At 33.5% G+C, this 19,687-nt stretch overlaps 2 protein-coding genes across 2 annotated transcripts; both read right to left on the reverse strand.

Moving 5' to 3' along the window:
- Nucleotides 1–9,795: 9,795 nt before the first annotated feature.
- LOC108224383 (putative receptor-like protein kinase At3g47110) lies at nucleotides 9,796–13,190 on the reverse strand. Its single transcript, XM_017398977.2, has 2 exons — nucleotides 10,526–13,190; nucleotides 9,796–10,345 (listed from the first exon to the last, which is right to left on the reverse strand). Exons 1-2 carry the CDS (start codon nucleotides 13,188–13,190, stop codon nucleotides 9,963–9,965), a joined length of 3,048 nt encoding a protein of 1,015 aa, XP_017254466.1. The 3' UTR covers nucleotides 9,796–9,962.
- Nucleotides 13,191–15,902: 2,712 nt separating this feature from the next.
- Nucleotides 15,903–19,174, reverse strand: LOC108209474 (uncharacterized). Its single transcript, XM_017380405.2, has 5 exons — nucleotides 18,824–19,174; nucleotides 18,476–18,614; nucleotides 16,664–16,749; nucleotides 16,361–16,503; nucleotides 15,903–16,179 (listed from the first exon to the last, which is right to left on the reverse strand). The coding sequence occupies exons 1-4, from the start codon at nucleotides 19,073–19,075 to the stop codon at nucleotides 16,375–16,377; spliced, it is 606 nt and encodes a 201-aa protein (XP_017235894.1). The 5' UTR covers nucleotides 19,076–19,174; the 3' UTR covers nucleotides 15,903–16,179; nucleotides 16,361–16,374.
- Nucleotides 19,175–19,687: the final 513 nt, after the last annotated feature.

Here is a 19,687-nt window from a genome sequence, read left to right on the forward strand (position 1 = left end):
AATTTAGTTAAAAAGTGATTTAGAGTTGAAAATATAATTTAAAATTATAAATTTGCAAAATATTTGTGGTTAATAATCACGGTCTCCCCAACTCAACATACACTAACGGTGGGAAGTAGGATTATTTTTTAAAATTTTCACTTTTAATTATCACATTAAATTATTTTATATGATAAGTAATTATTTTAAATTACTCGAAACTCATAATTACATTTATCATTAAATATTTTAATTAATAACATATCCCTTGTGATATTATTGGTTTGACTTCTGTCCAATACAATTTACAAATCTTAAAATATCTTAAAACGAGACCTACCATATTAATTAGCAGGTTTTGTGATGTGAAGCCTGATTTCAATCGCATCTAACTCATGTTTGATCTATTATTGATCCCCTCTCGTGTTAAGAAATTAAATCATGTCATACATGTATAAAGTCGCTTTAGATTGTTTGCAAATAGAAAAAGAATCGATCCACCCCAGAAAACTATTTAATACAGTGCGCATAAAATGGAGTATTTACGAACAGTAAATATTCAACCAAACTTTCGGTGCGTAATGAGAAATGAACACACTTGCATAATTGCATAAAATGTTGGTGTGTAAAACAATGTATATGTTCATCTCCTTGGACATAGGAGCTCAAAGTGTCCAATGTCTCTTCACATATAACATCAGCAACAGTTGACATTTGACAGATCGATACCTGGTACTTGTGAAACTCTGAAATTCTAGTTATGTATTCCATATTGGTGGATACTATAAATTTACCTTATGTTGTCACGTATGTATGATAATGTAGAGTTTACGTTATCGGATATGCACATGTTTACATGGCGGTGAAGAATGACCCATTTTGTGGAATTTGTTGCATGTAATTTATCACACAACTTACAACCATCAACCGTATGTATCTATCCCGTCGCCACTTGAGATATTACTTCCTACCTCCTCGTCATTTCTTTATCGTTTTTTTAATGTATTATATAACTTTTTAAATTTCAAAATCTATCAAAAATAATCAACTAAGTTCTATCATTTCCCCACTGTTTCTCCTTTTTTATAATAATTTTACGCCACTAACTTCTTAGTCCTTTCTATACATTAAAATTAATGAATTCCACCACTTCTCTCACTGTTTCTCCTTTTATACAATATTTTTACGCTACTAACTCCTTAATTCTTTCTATACATTAAAATTAATGAATTCCACCACTTCACTCACCCAAACCCCACGTAAACAAATGATTGATGGAGTAACTTTTACTCCCTCTGTCCCAATCAATTGTATACGTTTCTTTTTCACTGCTCGACACGCTTTTTAAGGCTCTTATAAAACATAGTTCCACAACTTATTTTTAATATTTTCTTTTTTTGTATAAAAATATAAATGTTATACTTTTATACAAAAAAAGAAAATCTTAAAAATAATTTACAGAACTATACTATATTGAAGCATTAAAGTCCGTGCCGCGCCCCCATCCCCCAATGTATACTATTGACTGGGACGGAGGGAGTACCTACTTATTTGAATACTCCCTCTGTCTCTAAAAACATTGCTCGTTTGAAATGTCAGGATTATTCATAACACGAGACAAATTACTAATTTACGTCTAATTTATAAGATAAAATATAGTCATGAGTGATCTTGTTGGATTCGTATTTGATTCGTATTTATGAGTATTTTAATACGGTGAAATTTTTATATTTTATACTAATATAAAATCAAAGATATTACTCCCTCCATCCCAAATTAGATGGACTAGTTGACTTTGGGCACGTAAGTTAAGATGCATTGACCGACTAGTTCCGAATTTTTTTTTTCTTTTGTAAATGAAAATTTCATATTTAAATTTTTATTTGCAAATATAAAATTTTATAAATAAGTAATGCAGTTATGCGGTCAATGGACTTTAAAGTGCGTGCCCGAAGTCAACGAGCTCATCTAATTTGGGATGGAGGGAATAATGATCAAAAGTGTGTATTGGCAAACGTGACAAAGACAAATGGGAAAAGTATTTAGAGATGGAGGAGTAATATTTTTATAAAGATATAAATAGATTTTTATAAAATATAATTTTCTGGTTTTTTAAATTTAATATTTATTTAATTTTGTTAAATAAATAATATTAAATACCTATTAAATGCCTAATTCTACATAGAAGTATGGAAAACACAAATTAAGTTCTTGTTTTGAGAACTTAAAAAAGTGCTTATTGCTTAAAATAAAGAAGTTGACTAGAAGTGAGAAATAAATTAAGACTTATAAGTGATTTAACTGTTTGGGAAAAAAGTAGAAATCCTGAAATAAAAACTAGCATTCTCAACTTTTTTTAAATACTTCTGATTTTTTACATAAACGGATCAAGAAACATAGAAGTCGGTTTTTTATCAAAAAAAAAAGCTACAAGGACCTGTTCCCAAACATTCACTAAATTTGCGCAAATACATCTTAGTTTGCTGTGGCTTCACGTAGCTCCGCATTTTCTTACATTTGGCACTTTACTTTTCTTACGAAAATAATAAGATTATGGTAAATTCTTGTGTTTTGATTATAATTTTATAAAACGCGAACTCACATGATATTTAAAATTTGTTATTAAAAAGATATTCTTTGAGAAATTTTATCATAATTGTCAATTAACGCATAATTCTTTTGTTATTAAAATATAATATATATATATATATATATATATATATATAGTTCAATTAAATCTTTAATTCTCAATCTTGTATTCTTTTTATTTATTAATTAATTTCTTTTATTCTTCAATAAATTCTCAATTTATTTGGATTTTGTTGGGTGGAAAGTTCGGTTTTTATTTGGTTTTTGTGTTATTTATCATGTTCAAGATTATAGATCTGCGGGATTTTCATGATTAATGATAAAAATTTGTATGGTGTTGAATTTATGGTCGATGGTTTAAAACAATATTGCATGTGTTTTTAAAAATCAGTTGATTGCCACCGAAGAATGAAAGATTCACAATGATATGATTATACGTTTGTTCGATTTTGATCGTATCATTAGATGATGTATGGCTCTTCATATTGAATTATTTTTATTTTTCCAAAAACAAATTACACTATTTTATTTAACAAATTTGTTTGTAATGTATCTTTCTCCATGACGTTAACTTAGCAATCATTTTTCCCTATTAAGGCTTGATATCGCAATAAGTTACCTTGATGGGAAAAGTTAGGCTATGGCAAAATGAGTTGTACCCTATTTTTCACTCTCTTAATTAATTGTAATCCTCTTCCATGGTACTTCATTTTGACATAATTAAAGCAAGGCACATGCAGTCAGATGACTTGAAATAAACATAATTGCTAGCAGAAGTTTTCCGTTAAAATAGTACAATTAAATATTTATTTAAAATAAATATTCATAAATTCATGAAATAATATTTATGTCCCCATTCGCTTGAGGTTAATTGGTTAAAATAAGAATTTATTTTCAGGAAAACTTTTAATTTTATATTATTTTTAAGAATTGAGTATTTGAAGGATCTTTAACAATATTTATTGAAATAAAACTTGTTTTCACAGAAAATATGTATCATCTTTGTGAACATAATAATTTAAAGATGATATTCAAAATAAGCCAAAATTCAACTCCGCTATATTTCTTACAGGAAGCGGAGAGTATGAACGGATGTAAGAGGCACTAGTACTTTACGGCCACACCTGATAAGTTTGATAGACATTTAACGAAGTGTTATAAATATGCGGCCTTCAATACATTAATCATAATTGTAAATTGATGGTAGTACTGAATATATTTTAAATTTTTTTCTAAATATTTATTCTTTTTATCTCAATTTATTAGATTGATCAAAATTTAACTATATTACATGACTTTAATAAACTGAAAAAGATTTTTGAAAATGGGATGAATATAAATTTTAATAATATTTGTTTACTTTTTTAAATTATCTAATTTATATAAATTTCAGATAATATATGCTCAATTTAATATAAAATAATCAAAACAAATATATAAATTGGTACTAAAAATTAAAAAAAAAATCATTTTGCGTACAGAACATTATGATTGCAGTTACCGTTTTCCATCCTCTGATTTTACCCGTGACTGCGAGCTTTTGTCATATTACCAAAATACTATATTTAAAATTTTATACAATTAAAATAGGGATCTTTTTAAAAATACCCATCTGTAAAATTATTTTTTTAAAAATACTACCATCTTTTTCATTGTTTTTAAAAATACCTTTTCATAAATTTTTTTTTTCAAAAATACGATTTGCAACCTTTGCAACCTCATTTGCAACCTTGGGCGGCGCAGCCGTAAAAGTTGCAAATGAGGTTGCAAAAGTTGCAAATAAAAATGGAAATGAGGTTGCAAAAGTTGCAAATGAGGTTGCAAAAGTTGCAAATAAAAATGGAAAGTTGCAACAGTTGCAACTGCAATTGCAACTAGTTCAACTGAAAACTGTAAGTTGCAAAAGTTGCAAATGAGGTTGCAAAAGTTGCAAATGAGGTTGCAAATGAAGTTGCAACTGCAGTTGCAACTTTTGCAACTGCAGTTGCAACTTCATTTGCAACCTCAGTTGCAACTAAATGCAACTGAAAACTGTAGGTAACAACAGATGTATGGTGTGCCCCTGGCGGGGCCATTAGATTACAATAGAATCAACTGAATGCAACCATATGCAACTGAATACAACCATATGCAACCATATATGCAATTACAAATCCTGATTTCAAGTTCCAGTTTTCAAATGTCGTTTTCGACCTCATTTTCGGAATCGATATATATATATATATATATATATATATCGATTCCGAAAATGAGGTCGAAAACGACATTTGAAAACTGGAACTTGAAATCAGGAATTTGGTTGCATATGAAGTTGCAAAAGAGGTTGCAACACGGCTGGCGCCGCCTGGAGTTGCAGATGAGGTTGCAAAAGTTGCAAACAGTATTTTTGAAAAAAAGATTTTATGAAAAGGTATTTTTAAAAAGAATTCTGGAAGGTAGTATTTTTGTAAATAATTAAAGAAAAGGTAGGTAGTTTTGTAGATTTCCCATTAAAATACGAGCTATCTACATACACACATATATACACATTAAAATGAAAATATACTACAATCACTCTTTTAGATAACATTGATATGATATATATTAATTAAAATCAATAAGAGCCGCATATATACTTATCGTATTGAAATTATTAAGTGCCGAGCAATTATGTAAGCTTAACCTTTGTTGTATCCTAGTATATATTTTTTAAAAATGTAAAATATTTATTATTCTTTATTTTTATCATAGAACATTTTTTTATTAGGAATAAATACTTACATTTTTAATCAAAAACTGATTGATCTGATCTACTACTAGATTACATTTACTCCGTTGAAGATCTCCAACCCCAAAAACCCTTCATCTATGTGGCATCCAGGTCACCAGATGACATCTAATAGTATTTATATATAGAGATTATTTAAAAAGTATACAATTCCAACTAGGGGTGAAAGTTCGATAGGCTCGAGTTCGGCTCGAAAACTCAAATGATTTCCCCAAATATTTACAAAACTCGAAACATGATCAGTTCGGCTCGAGTTCGATTCGATTAAATATATAAAAAAAATGTAAAATCAAATACTTAATATAATAATATAGAAATAATATTAAAATAATTATAATAGTACATGCTCGATTAGGCTCGCGAGACTCACGAACCGAGTCATATGAAGCTCGAACTCGGCTCGGTGAACTATTCGAATAGCTCGAGCTCGAGCTCGGCTCGATTATTTTCGAGTTGAATTCGAATATTTTACGAGCCGAGCCCGAGCAGCTCACGAACTGTTTGGCTCATTTACACCCCTAAATTTCCAACCATCCTCCCAGTAAAAAAATATAGTCAATCATGTTTAGTTGATTATATTTGTCGAATCAAGTCAGTCTTACATATAATTTTACATAAGCACAATTATAGATAATCTCATTGGAGCATGTCTCCAAGCAAAAAAATTGCATAATGAGTTTAGCCAATCAATATAGTCAATCATTATATATATTGCCTTTGGAGATGCTCTTAAAACCTCGTTATTCATGCAGGAAAACAGTAATCAGGACCCAGGAGAGTATTATTACAGACAAGTTTAATTAGGGTGGTTAATTAGATGGTGAGACCTGAGGACGTTAGAGTACATTTAAAAGAGAAGAAAATGAAGGCACTCATAAGTAGTTCTGTATACTTGAATGCTGGAGAAAACAGTTGAGGAATTGAGGGTTGTGGGGAGCTCCACACTTTGGCATACTAAATTAATCTAATAGCAAAATAGTAATATAAATATAGTATGCGGTTATGAATGTTGGTTGACATGGATGGAGCTTAACTTAGCTTTGTCGACTTGGATCATTAGATGTTTCTCGACCCGGCATTGTGTTTTTGTGGTCATCATCTGTGGATTTTGCCAGCTCACTCCATCCAGACTTGGTGTTCCTCCGTAATTCGCTGAAATTTTTATGTATCCAAACATGTGATGAGGCCGATGGAAATAGAGACAGTGTAGTAAACACGATTAGAATAATTGAAAATAAACACGAAAATGATTCCATCAACGGGAAAGAATAACTGTTTTAATAAAATTATATCATTTTAATCAAGTTTCATATTTTATCAAGAATCAAAACTAATCGATAGATATGTCATTTAAGGATTGATTGAAGAATTTTTCTGATAAAAAACGGAAATTTTTAATTAAATCAGAATGTAATTGATAAATGAATAAAATATTTTTTAAAAATTAATCAGAGATTTTTAGATAATGATTCGAAAACAGTGAACTTGACAGTGTCAGTCAGTTTAATCAAGCTACTGACCAGCATGTTATAACTGTTAGACAGGACTTAAATATGTCCAAGTTTGATCTATGAAATTTTATAATTTTGGTTCAGGAATTGAAATATATATGTACAAGTACTGGCTACAGCTGAAGTGCTTATCCGCGGTGACATGCTGCTTTGTTACGTGTCCCACTCACCGCCCCAAACCCTCAAGCTTGGTATTGGTATAAATTAAAGAGTACTTAATTTGAAGGTGCGAGTAAAAATATTTTGAAATAAACTTTTCTTTAAAGTGAAAAGTATTTTGAGATAAAAGTAAGATTAATGTTGGAATTATCAGCCCAAACTAGAATTCGAACTTTAGATAGATTTTCCAGTCCGCTAAAATATAATTTGGTTCACTTTAAACTTAATAAAAAAAGTTCTGAACACTATATATTTACACAAGTCTATAAAGAATTTAAGCTAGTTTAAACATCCCTGCTGATCTATCCTTTTCCGAAATAAATTTCAGTTATATTAATATTTTTAAGGTTTAGACGCGACATGAATCAACTCCATCTATGAGATATCAATGGTGCTCAAGTTTATTCTTATTAATTTTATAATTTTGTAGAAAATTACATCCAAGTATACTGCTAAATCAACTTTACCGGCCCTTTTACATTTCTCATCCATTTTTGTTTCTTCTTTAATTATTGCTATCCTTTTTCTAGAATGATAAATAGCTCATTAATGGAAGCCGACCGGTATCTTGCCTGAATTGCGAACACTTTAGAGCTTGTATATATTATTATCGGTTTTTTCTAATGTATGCTCACGGGCACACACTAAGCGCGGAATTTTAAAAATTTGGGAGAATTTGATTGGCTCTCTTATCTTAATAATGGTGGACCTCTGCAAATGCAACAACCACACCAATCAAAATCTCTCAAACATATCAATTTCCGCGCTTAGCATGTGTCAATGGGCACACATTAAACAAACCCTATAATTATTTTCGTGAATCAATGGTGTTTCATCTAAATTTCATATTATGCCATTTAATAGTAACGAAACTCATACGATACCGTATAGTTTGCGAAAAAAGATACTTCCTCTGTCCCAATGAATTGTATACTTTTTTTTTTTTGAAACGTTTTTTTTGGAACGTCTCACCAATTGTATACATTCCCAAAATAGCAATTTTATTCCTTGGTCTATGTGTCCCAACCATTTGTATACAAATAGCTGGGACGGAGGGACTACTGTATACTGTAGCTACCATGTCAACAAAGTCGTAGTAGAGCAGTTACAACGAGAAAACGATGGTATTAATTTCAAATTTGATCCCCCTAACCTACTGGGATTATTCATAACAGTAGCATGCACCAAGTATAAATATTAAATGGTCTAGCTTATACCTTTCTAAATTTTGCATCAGCAGTAGCTAGATACCTCCGAAGAATAAGCTAAATTAAAGATCAGTAGGTATTAATACAAAACTTCTTTCATAAAAATTTATCGGACAACTGATTTTGATTATGATCTCGTAAATTTGGACACTGCAGAAGCCTATTTCATTAGCGATCTCATTTTCAAAGAATATGTTACGGAATTTCCCTACCACCTCCTGCATTGGCATTAAGAAAAGCATATGCCAGAACACCCTATTGGAGAAAAGTTCATCCTAAGGCGAAAGAACTTCATTGAACATACGACCATGACTCCATGAGGGCTAACACGCACTGAAAATTAGCTAATTTTTCCTCCTCACTCCTCAGCAATAGCAACTTCATCGAACATATATGATACTATCTATGACGGATCACCTGGGACCACAGGAGAAGCTATCCTATCCAGCTCAATGCCTCTCTGTTTTAGTTGTGTGTTTTAGTACTACAAGCAATTGTCCAATAATTCCTTGTCCTACTCAGAATCGAATTAATTGATATCTATAAACAGGTGATTATGTACTGATAAGGTACCACGCTACAGTAACCGCCAACAGTACCCGCCCCAGCTACAGGACTTGGAAATCCCCAAAGTCAGACCTCATCATTACTAAGTACAAGGCAAACAGGATGACAAGCATGCACAAATCCCAAAAGGACAGAAAAAAAGACAGTAGTTGCACCAAAACGGCCACCCATGTTGGGGAGTGTCTACAGACCCATTCCCGCCACTATAGCAACAGTGGCGGCCAAGGGCCTATATAAGGGACTCCCCAGCCAAAGTGGAAGGTAAGTGCAAGTTCTCTCAGAAAAGCTCTCTCTCTCTCTCAAAACACATCATACTTTAGAGTGAAAACTCTCTGATTTCCCTAACTTGTCAAGCACATCCAAGTCACTGATTATCACGCCGGAGGCGCCTCACGGGATGTCACCCCCCGTGTAGCGTTGTTTTGCAGGTTAGGTCTTGCCTGAAGCTCCCCGGAACAGTGCATTGGAACCCTAGACGAGATTTGGAGTTATCATGTACCTACCGGATGATGATATTCACTTTAAAAACCTTCTCATATCCGGACACATGATACAGCAAAAAAAAAACAAAAAAAAACAATGTCTGCTGACTGTTTCTTCGAGGACATCCTGGCAGTAGATCGACTTAAGTGTGTTCAAAAATCATGGTATCATCTCATACAATCTATCGACTTAAGTGTGTTCAAAAATCATGGTATCATCTCATACAATCTCTGTACTTCATAGCTCTCCACTCTTGTTATCATCGTTTCATGTACATGCTTGTGCACAAGTAACTTGTCATGATTTATAAAATCGATCTGCAACATCATCCGCTAGTTAGTTCTGATGTTGTCCAGAATTAGAGCAAATTCAATACCCCGTCCAGGTTACCAGTCATTATCCTCTTTTTACATGTCAGCCAATTAATCAAAAGGTAGCCTTTTTAATAAACAGAGTGAATTACTCTAATGCAACGGACAAGTCCAACGCTTGACAACAGTTGGTCAAAAACAGGAAAAGTTATAAACTTGACATGAGTATCAAGCCATGTTTTAATTCAAGCAAAGAACATATTGTAACTTACAAATATAAAGATAGGAACTGCAGAGTTACAAATTGATTCTCTTTTGTCACATTGGGTGATTACATATGAAAATGCTTATGTCTAATATCGCATGGGGATTCCAGGTTAAACCCAGGTTACTGCCTGCGCCGCAGAAGTTTGTCTCTTGCCACATGGAGCTGCTTAATCACGACAGCAATGTCAATGCGTTCTCTTGGTGTTTCAACTGAACACCGTATCCCCACTTCAAATATGGATGCCAAACATGCCTCCATTGTAGCCTTGTTGTATGATTGGCTCTCAATCAAGCCAAGATCTTCCTGATCCAGTATAATCCGAGGGTCAGCAATGTCCATCACTCTATCTGGGAGCGCCTTATTGACATAGTCGTAAAGGTTACCACCATCGCCCATTAATATGCTGCTTTCTGTAGGTCGTTTCCCAGAGAACATCTCTAGTAAAAGTATTCCATAGCTATACACGTCTCCCTCTGCGGATATCTCCCCACCCATTCCATACTCTGCACAACTATTTTGTTAAAACTGAGAAAATAGGGATGTTTTTCCATATATAATAATATTGAACATCTATTGTTATTGTTCTTTATATGCTTAAAGAACGAGCCAAAGTGACAGATCAAGAATACATAGCTAAAACCAATATGTAGAGCAGTACTAAACAATAAAGAAGAAGAATTTACCTGGAGGAACATATCCAACAGTTCCACGGATACCAGTTGAACTCATTTGTACTTGATTGATGTCACTTGTTGTCATGCAGAACCTCGCCAAACCAAAATCACCAACATGTGCAACAAAAACCTCATCAAGAAGAATATTGCTTGGCTTTATGTCACAATGGATGATACTTGTGTGGCCGTGATGATGTAGGTAATTTAATCCCGTTGCAATATCAATGGAAATATTTAGTCTCTGGAGCAGACTCAAGTTTCTTTCATTCCCAGAACTTAGATGTAACCAGTCATCTAGACTACCATTCATCATAAATTCGAAAACCAATGCCTTGAAATCATTACCTTTAAAATCTGTGCTAGAGCATGCTGTTATGATCTTGATAAGATTTCGGTGGCGAATATTCCTCAGGATTTCACACTCTGCCAAAAAGCTTTTGTTGGCTCCCCTTACCTCAGCATTTAGTACTTTCACAGCAAAAGTCTGTTCCAGTGATTCAAAAGTTCCTTTGTAAACCGAACCATATCTTCCTTCACCAAGCAAATTATTTGGAGAAAATTCGTTTGTAGCTAGTAAAAGCTCTTGGTATGAAAGCTTGGGGTACCGGCTGTCTTGTAACTCTGATACAGTGATATTCATTTGCTTGGACTTTCGCTGTCGAAGAAAAAGTACGGTAAGACATGCTAACAAGATCGCAAGGGGCAGAATGACAAGGAGGAGTATTATTTTCAGGTGAGTAGTCTTCTTCTTTGTCCTTAAGAATTTTACAGGACAAGGAGGCAATTGCAATGCTTGAATACCACCACAAAGCCGCAAATTTCCAACAACTGAAAAATGACTAACATTGGAAAATAGACCTCCTTTTGGCACTTCACTGCCAAGCTTGTTGTGCGACAGATTGAGGAACTCAATTAATTTGAAACTATCAAAAAATCTTGGGATATTCTCAGATATGTTATTACTTGAGAGATCTAGAATCACAAGACTCTTTAAAGCTTTAAAAGAAGATGGAATTTTACCTTCAAACTGGTTTCCTTCCATTAGTAGAGCCTCTAACATCACACAATCACCCAGAGTACTTGGTATGTAGCCCGTTAATCTGTTCCGTGAAACATCTAGTTGAACTAGTTGTTTGAAGCTTCCAATGCTTGATGGCAGTGGCCCTGTGAATAGATTGTTGTCTAAATTCATGACAAAACACTGAGAAGAAAACCCAACTATTTGCTCAGGTATCACACCTCCAAGGCTGTTGTTTGTAAGAAACACTTCCTGTAGAGTGGAAATATTGCACAATTCAATAGGTATGCTTCCTTGAAGCATATTATTTGGTAAACTGAGAACACTCAATTTTGTGATGTTGCCAATAGAAGTTGGAATAACTCCTGAAATGTTGTTGTCTCCCAGATATATTCTTCCTAGCTTTGATAGCTCTCCAATTGATTCTGGAATGGACCCTGTTAAGAAGTTGCCAGACAATGCAAGTCGCGTTATGTTCACAAGTTTTCCAATTTCATAAGGTATGTTTCCGTGTATTTGGTTTCCGGCCATATCCAACATCTCCAGAGTTATGGAGAGATTTGCAATCGAATTCGGGATCTCCCCCCTTAAACCAATATCATCTATGGCCAATACCTTTAGATGGGTACAGTTGACTAGAGAATCAAAGAAGCCAAAGTCATTGGAAAGCTGACTGTTTCTGAGTGGATTGCCACTCAAACTTAGCACTTGAAGGTTTTGAAGGCTTCCCAAATTCATTGGTATAGGGTCTGTGAATATGTTATAGGATATGTCAAAAGTAACAAGATTGGAAATATTGGTAATAGATGGTGGAAGCGATCCTGAAAATCTGTTCCTTCCAAGGTATAACTGTTGTAGATTTGGAAGGGTGAAATCCAAATCTGTTGGAAGTGTTCCTTCTAACTCATTGCCATCCAGAGCAACCTCAGCGAGGGACGAAATGTTGTAAAGTGGCAGGGGAACCGTACCTGACAACCTGTTTGTGGACAATATAATAATCTCTAGTTTTGTGAGATGAGAAATTTCCAAAGGTATGCCCCCTGTTAGATTGTTACTGCGTAGATCAATACCTTGAAGATGTGATAGATTCCCAAGTGAAGGTGGAATTGATCCAGTAAACCGATTCATTCCAAGATTAGTATTAATTTTGGACCAAGAAGCAAATACTGTAGGTAATTTTCCTTCAAGATGGTTGTCATACATGCTGATGTTTATGATATTTACACAATGACTCAAATTGGAAGGGAATTCACCTTGAAAATCATTGTATCCAAGTTCAAGATATTGTAGGTGAGACAGCCGGCTGATTTCATTGGGGATTGAGCCATGAAAGCGATTCTGATAGAGGTAAATGGCCCTCAGAAAAGTGAGGTTTCCAATATGAGAAGACAATGTGCCAGCCAATTGATTCCAGGAAAGGTCTAATTCTGTAACTCTCTGCCGTCTGTGGCTGCATGTAACGCCATTCCACTGACAGAAGTGGATGGAATCGTTCCACGAGTTTAGCAGACCCGAAGGGTCTATTGGTATCGAAGCCTTGACAGAAAGCAAAGCCTGGTGATCAGTGACATTGTTTGAAAATGAATACACAAGTATTGTTGAGTTTGTTAACACCCAAATTATGAGGATGATGAACCACAGACAGCTAGAATTCATGGCAGTGCAATAGAAAAGCAGCAGTAAATATGTAGTGGTTTTACGAAATCAGATATGCAAGAGCGAGTGTATACAGTTTTCTGAGTGCAAATTGAAGTATTGGTAGTGCAGATAGAGAGAAACACACTCCTTATTTTATAGCAAGAACTTTGAGTGAATGAAATTTTTATGGTCAGTAACAAGTACAACATTTACCGCGTCTCTCATTGACTCCAACTAGCAATTTTGGTTAAAGTTGGCTCAAGTCAAGCAAAGATCAGAAGGTTTATCCGGAATTATTGTAAAGTGCAAGGTCAACTAGTGTCATTTTCTAGTATAATTTTGTCTCCAGCAACTGACTTGAATTAAGTAAAGTAACTAAGATGTTTTAGCAAAAAAAGGTCTGCTAAGATCTTTCCTGCTAAAAATTTTAGCAGGCAAAATGTGTTTAGCCAAGGGGCTTAGTGGCTTACAAATAAAATCATCCTGCAAATATTTACTGCATATACTGATTGTGATTTATATTTGACACATGGCTAATCAAGTACTTGCCCAAGGAGAACAAATCCATAAATTATGTTCTTTCATATGTATGACACCAAGTTAGTGCAGAGCAGTTTTCATGATCCTGCAGAATTTAGTAGCCGGGGGTCTTCACGGAAACAGGCTCCCTACTCTTTCAGAATAAGGCATTGATCCGCATACATTTTACTCTCCTGACATATACTAAGCATTTTTGGCTTGGTTTGGTTTGATAAGTTTTACATATTTTTTAAGCCAAGATGATTCTCCGGGGATTGCCACAGACTTGAGACATATGTGGTTAGAATGGTTCTCCGAATTCATTGACCTGTCTATATTTGAGATATTGTCTTGATCTGTATTTGTAATTTTCCATTGGGTTCAAGTGAGCCGCAATACTAGAATCTGTCACCTACAAGGCTACAACAAGTTACAAGTTACAACCTTGACAGTGGTTTGTCAACTATGAGGCGGGGTACCCGTACCTACATATCCTTTGAAGTTGAGAAATTTAACAGAATTTAGGCAAGGACATCGGAAATCACATGGTCCTGAAAATTGATCTGATCGTTTATTGATCGGGAGTTTTATAGTAGGCATATAATGTGAGTTTGTTACTTGGAAAATACAGTTATAAGCAAAAACAATTATAATTAAAAACCTAAATCTCCATATGTTGCGGAGAAATGTTAGAGCTAGTCACTGACTAATCTTCACATGACTCATTTTAACCACCGGCATAACTATATATCATTATGTTAAATCTTGAAAATTAATTAACAGAAAATTTAATAAAATCAGGAGATGATGTGTGAGTCACATGGATTAAAAAAAAACGAATATACAAAAAAATATAAAAAAATTGTAGCAAGCATATTATCTATTTGTTAATTTTATTTTATTTTTAAATTTAACGGAGTGATAGTGACTTAAATGAGTCCTATAGAGATCTAGTATTCTCTTATAATTTTTTTTATGAGAATAGGCACTTTGATATAATCATCTCAGAAAATTTGCCAAAAAAGGAGTTATCAATTTGTAATTGGTTAAATCCTCGTAAAAATAATAGACCCCGCAGAGACATCAGAGTATCAGACCCACAAATCAAGACATATCACTTGTCTAATGGGAACTATTTTGCATAGTATGATCTTGAAGCGATGTTATGTATAGGTTTAGTGAAGTTACCCGGGGCTGCATGTAACACAATTCCCGGCAGAAGTGGATGGAATTGTTCCCTAAGGATAGCACACTGCACCCACACCCAGTGGATCATCTGTTATTGAGGCCTTGAAAGAAACCAATCAATGACATTGCTTGATACTCAACTCCGTCCCACCGCATTCTTTATCATTTCCTTTTTGAACCTTCCATTCATTTTTTTACATTCCACAACTTTTATAAAATAGTTAATGGGTCCCACCACTTTTTCTTCTTTTTCACACCACTTTTATTCCACTGTCTCTTTTTTATATATTAAAAATCAATGATTCTCACCACTTCACCCACTTTTCTTTCTCTTTTCCACTATTTTATACATATTTCTTAACCTCCGTGCCCAAACTTAATGTAAAAAATTGGGTGGGACGGAGGGAGTATTACATTTTCAGAAGTAAAGTTTATGGAAAAAAATAAGATATGACAATTGTGTATTTATAGAAGAACAATATGACCGTTTTTTATGTTTATTTTACAAATAAATACGTTATATTAAAGTTACCAGTTTAATGTTGTAATTTAAAAATATAAAAGTATTGCTTAAACAAGAAAAGTGAGGGTGGTACCCATCATCCAGGTGATTGAAGTTTCTTTCAGAACGTGTTTCAAATTTTTACGTGAAAAAGAAAAGCAAAGAATTAAAATTACAGAATCGAATGAAAAAAAGTGCATCATAGCTATTTCTTGATTTTTTTCGAGTTCTTAAAGCTATCAAAAATAAAATCAGAATAGATATATTATTATGTTTTGTGGCTAGTCACCAGACCCAATATTTTCACTCGTAATATAAAAACTTCAGAGAGAAATTTAGGACATATTTATCGTTGCTTTCTTTTTCTCCAAAACAAAAAAAAACATATAAATAAATGGACTTGAACATGTCCACACCAAAAATTGACATTGTTTTGGTTTAACAGAAGGTGATTCTCTCATATAATCTGTCATCTGATGCAACTAATATTTACTTATTTCTTTCATCATACAACAAAAACATTAATTCAACCAGCACGATCCTTGTATAAACATATACCCAATGTGTACATGCTAATGCTAAACCTTATTTAATACGTAAAATTACGGGTACAAGGATCTTCACTTCACTATCATAAATGTTGCTCAAAGAAGATTAGACTTGCAAAAGTATACCAGTTCCTAATACCTATAGTTACTAGTGCAAATATACATGCATTGGTGTTGCATTCCACCGTATACAGCAAGGAGTCAAAAGAAACCCTATTAACTTGACCACCCTTGCGTCCAAGCCTATATTCTGAAACGGAACCACAACAATTTTTACAGCTTATTTGCACGATAGAAAATATCATACATACCAAGCTCACAAATTAAGCTACTTAGACAGAGTAAAAGAGTATATAAAGCGTTTTCGCCAAGTCTGTCTTGAAGCTCATAATCTACTAACAACGTCAATATTCAAAGATTATAATACCTACCGTCATGACCATGTCTATTGATTTTTCTTAGCTGGTGAGGTGGTAAACGTGGTCTTCTTTTCCATGGTAGTGGCTCTAACAATGAAAAGAAGAGTTTCTACGAGCATGCCAACCACCAATCCAAGAATGCCTCCAGCAGCATTCTGTAATAAAGATACCAAAACCGTTCATTATGGTCAAGTTGGACATATGGTGCAGTCAGGAGAAGCAAAAGTATATTTGAATCTCCCTGCAGGCTACATTGCAAAAACTAAGTAATAGGAAAAACCAGATAAACTAGATTAAAAATTTCAAAGGGGGTACCATCACGGGGCTATGGCCAAACAATGCTCTGAATGCAGCATATCCAACTAGATAACCAGTAAACATTGTAAGCACAACATGCAAACCTGTAAATATTAAACATCACATTATACACTCAGAATTTATATTCACGTAATAAAGGTTTGATAAACACGTTTTCTTGGGAAGCTACCAACTGAAAGTAGAATTGTTAAATTTACAAGGATAAGATACATCAGAAAAGAAAAAGAAAAACTTTCCTATCATTAAGAACTAGAAGTTCCATATGTCCAAAAGTTGTTCAATATATTTTGTTCCTTACCTATCTATAACCCAAAAGCTCAAGGCCACAAGCACATAACAGTCAAAGAAAAAGTCATATAGAAGATTAATATGCATTCTTAGATCCTTTATTTCTCTAATGTTTTTTCTGGTACACTTTGCTAAACCTACAAAGTTCAATTTTCTTAGAAGTAACAAAAAGAATACCAATGGATATATTATGTAAGCAATAATACATATACAAACAATGGTGCAGAATATACTAATGACAAGCCAAGCACATCAAAAATAAGGAAACTTATAATCCAGGGTAACAGTGTATGTATGCAAGAACTGTATAGCAGAATGGACACTTTGTCAAAAACTTAATTACTGTGTTTGGCATTAATAACAGCAATATTAGGGCAGAAGATATGTCAACAATTTAAACTACCAACACATAGGCCATAGCATTATGCGAACATTAGTACATAAACAACTCACTTGTTCCAAAACTGAAGATACATTATTATAAAGAAAGTAGAGATAATGACGTGTTTTATGCTAATACATTAGTACAATTCTAAGAACAAAATGTGATTAATGGAATGTTATTTTTCAAAAAAGAACAGAGTATGCAACTTTAAATAGTTTGCAAGATCGGCTTTTATATTAATTTAAATATATAACTTACATAAATTTCAATCTAGAATTGACAAACAACAACTAAAGCTGTCAGGCTCAGGACTAAGCTAAGATAGAATCCAAAGTAAATGTGAATAAAGCATTAAAATGTAACACAAAACAAATTTTTAAAAAAAAAAAAATATAAGAGAAAGGAAGAATAAAGCATTAAAATGTGAATATGCATATAGGGTCATGTTTCGCTATAAACTCATATACAATGGCACAATAATACAAATCACCTGTCTCTAGTTTGTTTGCCAGATTAGTTTGAATTCGAATAACCTCTCTGTCTATACACACACGCGCGCGCGCGCCCACATAGGTGTGTAAATGAGCCAAGTCAAAACAGTTACATGCTCAAGCTTGAACTCGACTCAAAAGTTCAAGGTCAAAACTCGACACGGGGCTCAATAAAGTTAACCACATATTTGAATTTGATGTTTGGCTCGACAAAAGCTCAATATGTATGAGTTAGGTTCAAATGAGAAGAGATCTAATTTGTTAAGCTCAAGTCGAGTCAACTCGATTAAGTATGCAAAAACCAAAAATACACATTGATTTTAGAAACAAATATTGGGAAATATGGAGACCAATACTATGAAGACTTGGAGATCATATATGTTCAGCAAGCTGAACATGTACATATATGGTCTCCGGCTCCATATAAATATATCTCTATGATATGTACTTCTTATGAACATGAAACTTGACGAGCCTTACGAGCCAAATAGTTTTCAAGCTAGAGCTCAGCTCTCGATCATTGTTGAGTCATATTCGAGCATTTTCCAAAACTTGCTCAAATAACTAAGTTAGACTAACTGCACAATGTGTTCAAACAAGAACAGGTAAAATGGTAAAAATGCTAGTTAAACAAGAAATCCTCACCAAAACCAAGCTGATCTTTATAAGAAGAAAAAGGCTCTTCAACACCCTTTCTCGGCGTAATGTCCTTAACCAACTCATCATACGCCTTCCTCTCTGCAACCTCTTCCAACTTCCTCAACCTCACTTTCAATTCCTCACTCTGCATTACAACAATAAAACAATCAAAAATTCAATCTTTACCCAATACAACCAAATAAAAATCCAACCTTTATCAAAACAAACCAATAAAAATCCAATCTTTACAAAACCCACCTAATAAAAATCCAATCTTTACCCAAACCACCTAATAAAAATCCAATCTTTACAAACCATTGATCAATTTCACAAAGATACTACGGAAGAACATACCTTTTCTCTTGGTTTGGGGCTGGGAAAGATGAGAATGGATCCTTTAAGAAGGGAAAGAAGTTCGGGTCGGTTACACGGGTCGGCTGAGAACCACATGGATCTAAGAGAAGTGTAGGGTATTGAAGATTGTGAATAAAGATCATCATCTGGGGATAATGATGAGAGCATTAGGGACCGAATTGGGTCGGTGGTAGATAGAGATAGACCGCCGTGTTGGGTGGTTTCCGGTGATGGGTCGCCGGGAGTTTGCATTGTGTGTGTTTGGTGGGCCAGATCCGAGTAGATGTTTCTACAATGTTAAACTCAAAGCTCTCACAAGTGAATATACACAATTTCAGAGATTTTTTTTTCCTTCTTGTTTTTTCATTCTTTTTCAACTAATATACTTTCACGTCATTAATTAATTATAGGGTTAATTATCTAGTTGGTCACTGAAATTGGCTTAATGTATCAAATTGGTCACTGAACTCAAAACGGTATCAAGATGGTCACTGAAGTGGCCATAAATATCAAACAGGTACCTTGAAATATAAGTTTAAGCAGAAAAAATATTATTTATAAAGTTTTACACATTATTTTTGAATGTTATCAAAACCAAGTAAAAGGTTATGACTTCTAATATTTATGATAATATATTTAGATTTTATCAAGTTTATTTATTATTTATTTCTAATTAAAACAAAAAAATAACTATATAATAAAATATAATTAATAAATAAACTTGATAAAATATAAAATATATTATTTTAAATACTAGAAGTCATAAGTTTTTAGTTGGTTGTGTTAACATTTAAAAATAATTTATAAAACTTTATAAATAATATTTTTACTACTTGAACTCATATTTGAAGGTACTTGTTTGAT

This window comes from Daucus carota, chromosome 1, assembly GCF_001625215.2.
Source record: "Daucus carota subsp. sativus chromosome 1, DH1 v3.0, whole genome shotgun sequence".
NCBI classification, from domain to species: domain Eukaryota; kingdom Viridiplantae; phylum Streptophyta; class Magnoliopsida; order Apiales; family Apiaceae; genus Daucus; species Daucus carota.

Bases quoted from the DNA above. Each gene is read 5' to 3' on its own strand.
- LOC108224383 (XM_017398977.2), bottom strand. From the start codon at position 13,190: ATGAATTCTAGCTGTCTGTGGTTCATCATCCTCATAATTTGGGTGTTA. The intron at 10,346-10,525 runs GTAAATTCTTCT...ATAGTTGTGCAG, and splicing joins TGTTGGATATGTTCCTCCAG to AGTATGGAATGGGTGGGGAG.
- LOC108209474 (XM_017380405.2), bottom strand. From the start codon at position 19,075: ATGCAAACTCCCGGCGACCCATCACCGGAAACCACCCAACACGGCGGT. The intron at 18,615-18,823 runs GTATGTTCTTCC...GTTGTAATGCAG, and splicing joins GCCCCAAACCAAGAGAAAAG to AGTGAGGAATTGAAAGTGAG. The intron at 16,504-16,663 runs GTACCCCCTTTG...TCTTTATTACAG, and splicing joins TTGGCCATAGCCCCGTGATG to AATGCTGCTGGAGGCATTCT.